Source organism: Agrilus planipennis, unplaced genomic scaffold (genome assembly GCF_000699045.2).
Source record: "Agrilus planipennis isolate EAB-ADULT unplaced genomic scaffold, Apla_2.0 scaffold6, whole genome shotgun sequence".
Classification (NCBI taxonomy): Eukaryota; Metazoa; Arthropoda; class Insecta; order Coleoptera; family Buprestidae; genus Agrilus; species Agrilus planipennis.
The window spans coordinates 403,260-408,101 of NW_020439302.1; the positions used below are offsets into that span (position 1 = coordinate 403,260).

Below are 4,842 nucleotides of genomic sequence, written 5' to 3' on the forward strand. Positions count from 1 at the left end.
AGTGTCATTATAGCTATCTTCAAGAGACTTTTACGACCTGCATTACAAAATGTACAAAAGATAGCATTAGAAAGCGATTGTAATAACAATAAATAAAAATATATTTAAATGTTTGTACATTGAATGTGTCGATAGTAGAAGTGCATTGCTCTGAATATATCTAAAAACAAATAGCAAATAGTTACATTTATAGTATTAATGATTAGAACGATGTCTACAAAAATTTTAATGTTAAATAAATGTAATTCGAAATTTATACATAACAAATTAAAAAACCCATAAGTACTACAAATATTTTTGCTTGTTAGCAAGCAGCAGGGATGAAACAGAGATGGGAAAACCTCTGTGGCATTGGGCGATGTTTTGGGGAAGCACCGAAAAAATCGATATTATTTTGCAGGAAATAGAGAATATCCGGTTTTTTAAGCATAATTCGGAAAAACTGCAATCCATAATTGTTACTGTCGCGATCATCCCTTAAATTGCTTGGTGTTTGTAATAGCTAGAGCTATAATTATTTTTAATCTCCTTGCAATTGCAAGTACCTTCTTTAATAAAATATTTCAGTCATAAATGGAGTATTTTTGTCTACTATAAAATTAATCTATTCCTGGATGCGCTGGTTGTGCGTGGTGTGAATAGTTTTACATTCATTTGAATTTACGATTATTAAAACATTAAAATATTGTAATAGCTACTATTATTTTTATTAAAAAACTGTGTTCATGAAACATTTGTCTTTAATATACTTTTTCTTGACAACATGAAAACGAAAACAGGGTTGGAAATGAAAAAAACTACCCATCATAATGATTTTGGACGCTTTTGTGGGTCTAGTTACATGATGGCTTCGGACGGTTCAATAACATTGGTATCATGTTTATTATTGCTTTTTACAATCAATGCATAAATAAATACTAGCAAATGGATTTATGTAACAATTTTCGATTTTGAAGCTATCTAAGACAAAATATATATGCATTAATAATAAAAGATAATATATCGAAAATCAATCGAAACAATTATATAAATTCCATATTCTTTTTCTATACATTGCAGGGGCGGCCTGGGACTATGAAAGGGTCCGCGAATTCTAGGAGTCAAAGGGCCTTAAGTCTTAAAAAAAAGCTAACGTAAGCAAATGAATTAAAATTTTACCGGGTAAAGGCGTTAAAAAAACTCATGAAGACTTAAACAAAAAATATAAGATCGAGGCCCATGTAAATGAGATGTGTTGAAGGTTATAATTTCCGGGGTTATTGGGTTAAAAAGGTTATATTTAGGCATGCAGGGGCCTTGTATTGTGGGGGGGCCTAGGGGGAACTCTCCCAAACTCCCTTATGCCCATTATAAATTACATCCAAAATTTATCACTTAGGTTGATTGTGGTACGTTCTTGATGAAACAGTTTTAAATAACCAAACAAAAATTCAACTAAAATTTGATAAAGTATATTTAAAGAAAGACAATTAATAATTGTTTTGATGAGACCAGAGTCTCATCTAAGAATAAACAATAATTCTTGTTTACTTCTTAAGAGTGATTGAATCTTTACATGATTGTTTCAAACTTTATCTGTGAAAAATGTGTTTGTTCCGAAAGAATCCCTGATAATAGGGCGAACGTCTAAAATAATATGTTTTTTAACACCAGAGCAAAAAATAAACACATTGTTGATTAACTAAGTGACTTGGAGGATTGGTTCAGTTGATAAAGCTGTTGATTTTTTAAAATATTTTTATTTTCATGATAGAATTAAAGGGTTGAAATTTAAATGGTATTTCACTTTTTATCTATGCATTTTGAATACGGAAAATAGAGTTTAGTAAAATTTACATACCTATATACAAGCTTGTAGAGGACTCTCGGCTTACTTTTGGTTCTTTTAGATGTTTTCAAAAATAAAAGTAATGTAAAATGAAAACTCAGATTTGAGAGAAAAGTTTGGATTTGTTAATGGTAAACAATATAAAATTAATTCTTTAACCAAAAAGAAAGAAATATTATAATTATACTGTTATCGATACTTTGAAAAAGTGTTAAGAAAATCAAATGATTATACTTAAAGTAGGTCGTTGATACTACATTTTAATGAGAAAATGTTAAAAAATCAATTTCCACAGTTTCCACAGCTTATTGTGTTCTGCCTTTTTTATGCGCCCAACAAACTTTCAAATTTCAGGGTCTGTCAAAGATTAACAGTAGTGTATTGGTTGTAAACTGTAATTTGAACACTTGCAGACAAATAAAAAAATTACTGCGAATTTCAGGTGCTTCATTTCATTATTTTTTTATTTCATTAAACATCGCTGTAATAATTATATAAACAATAATCTCTTGTATGTTATAGTATTATAAACACGAATATAAATAAATATTAATTTGTAGATTTTGTAATGTACGTCTAAGTCTCTTTATGATAACAATAACGACACTGATTAACCTTAACGACCTTAGATCTTACATATTTATATTTTTCAGGAACTTTATTTATATATTCCGTGTACTCATTTACATCTTAAGGTACATATTGCATTACATATGAATTTTTATACAGGGGTTGTTTACAGAAGACATTAATGACATAATACTACAATTATTGGCATAATTACAAACGAATGACTTTCCCCCTTTCACATTTCAAAAATCTATTTCCCAAGAAATAAATCTACTTTCTTGTAAGAAGGCAGTTTTAACAAAACAAATAGGCAATACTTTTTGACTGTTTCTCGTATATAACTTAAGGCTGTTAATTGTTAAGGCAAATAATTTTTCATATGTACAAATTTTGTTTAGTGTTATCATAAAATGATACAGCTATCAATAATTCCTTCAGTCGTTCCTGCACAATTTTAGTATATAAGCGGGAAGCAATTTATGAAACAGCAACAAAAGCTTTTGTTACTTACACCAAAACAAACCTAGCCTCATTTCATCCCCGATAAACAACGGAACCTTTCAAAAATTTCTTAAAAAGGAACATCATCAATACATCCCTAAGTACTTATCACAATCCTATTATTACCAAAATGGCTGAAACCAAGAAAGAAACCAAGGAAGTTGTAAGCATCGACGAAATTATGTCTAAATTGTCCCTTGAGGACCAAACTAGTATGAAGAAGTTGCTTTATGGAAGCAACTATGAGTAAGTACATCTTGGATTTCTTACTTTTAATTCTTTTAATACAATCTACCTTTTTTGTTAGACCTTTGGAACTTCCCGAAACTGTAATGAACTTTGCAAAAAAAATGCAATTCGAAATTGGAAGCTACAGGATCATAAGTACCCCTGAGCAAGTCCGTAAAGCGAGGGTTGTGAGGATGGCTGCTCTGCAAACAAAACTTCCTCTCCCCACAACTGCCCCTGTAATTGAAATGCGGGCCGCAATATGGAAGCGAGCAGAAGAAGCCATCGAACTTGCTGCCAAAGCTAAAGTTAACATCTTCTGCCTCCAGGAACTATGGAGTAAGTCAAAATTTGTGGTTTTCTTGGACCATATTTGAAAAAAAAAATGAATTTAATTTTTGAAACTTTAAAATTATCCCTCCGTATTTCGTTCATTTAATGATTACTTGAAGAAGTACATAATATCTATCACGTTTTTAAGTTTTGGCATCCTAGCATTCAGGATTTTCCAATAAGGAACTGATAAGAAAGATGAGTCTTGATTTTTTCAAACCAAGGTATTGGTCTTAATTTGCACCTTGGCTCTTCCCTTTTACTCATCTCCAGTGTTACTTTTTCCTAAATTACTACACAATACTTAACTTTCAGCAATGCCCTACTTCTTCTGTACTCGTGAAAAGCAACCGTGGTGCGAATTTGCCGAGCCAGCTGAGAATGGACCCACTACAAAATTCCTTCAAGTGGTAAGACTTATTTCTTTTGCAACTTATTGATTGGGTAATACAGCACCTTAATCAACAATAAAGTATCGCACAATTCTTCCTTTGCTAGCTTGCCAGAAAGAACAACATGGTTATTGTATCTCCGATTTTGGAAAGAGACGAGGTCCATTCCGACGTAATTTGGAACACTGCCGTTGTAATTGACAATCACGGGGACGTTTTGGGAAAACACCGTAAAAACCACATCCCCAGAAATGAAGACTTCAACGAATCAACGTATTACTTCGAGGGGAATACCGGTCACGAAGTTTTTGAGGTATAAGAATCTGTTTTAATTGAAAAGTTTAAATATTACAGTATCATCCTCTTGCAGACTGAATTTGGAAAGATCGCCATCAACATTTGTTATGGTCGTCATCACGTTCTTAATTGGTTGATGTATGGACTAAATGGTGCTGAATTGGTCTTTAATCCTTCAGTAGAAGTACGTGATGCTAATTTAAAAAAAAAATCGTTTTATTTTTTAAATCTTAAGCACATTCCAAGTTTCTTTTGGGCATTCGTTTTTCTCACTCCTCTCAATCTTTGAAAAATTGTTCGTAAATGATTTATTTAACTTTTTATTTCCTTGAAAGGCTGGAGACTTCAGTGAAGTTATTTGGCCCATTGAACCAAGATGTGCTGCAGCTGCTAACAGTTACTTTACCTGTGCAATAAACAGAGTTGGCACTGAAGTTTATCCAAACGAGTTCACTTCTGGAGATGGTAAACCAGCACATAAGGATTTCGGACATTGCTATGGAAGTACTTACATAACTGCTCCAGATGGAACTAGAACTCCGGTAATTAACTTAATATTTATTTTAAAAAGAGTATACAATTACATTTACTTATATAATTGCACTGCTTTGAAGAAGAATTACACATATCTATTAATATTTATTATTTAAACATCTTTTTCTAGGCACTCTCTCGAGTTAATGAAATGTTGAT

The 4,842-nt window shown here is 31.8% G+C and overlaps 1 protein-coding gene across 1 annotated transcript in view; it reads left to right on the plus strand.

Annotated features, from left to right (window-relative positions):
• Positions 1-2,882: 2,882 nt before the first annotated feature.
• The window catches only part of LOC112905639 (beta-ureidopropionase-like), a 2,940-nt gene continuing 980 nt past the window's right edge, over positions 2,883-4,842 (plus strand). The window contains exons 1-7 of the mRNA XM_025978433.1: positions 2,883-3,145; positions 3,207-3,466; positions 3,776-3,870; positions 3,959-4,165; positions 4,223-4,333; positions 4,485-4,691; positions 4,814-4,836. Of these exons, the coding sequence (XP_025834218.1) occupies positions 3,030-3,145; positions 3,207-3,466; positions 3,776-3,870; positions 3,959-4,165; positions 4,223-4,333; positions 4,485-4,691; positions 4,814-4,836 (1,019 nt within the window). The 5' untranslated portion in view covers positions 2,883-3,029. The remainder of the gene's footprint in view (positions 3,146-3,206; positions 3,467-3,775; positions 3,871-3,958; positions 4,166-4,222; positions 4,334-4,484; positions 4,692-4,813; positions 4,837-4,842) is intronic.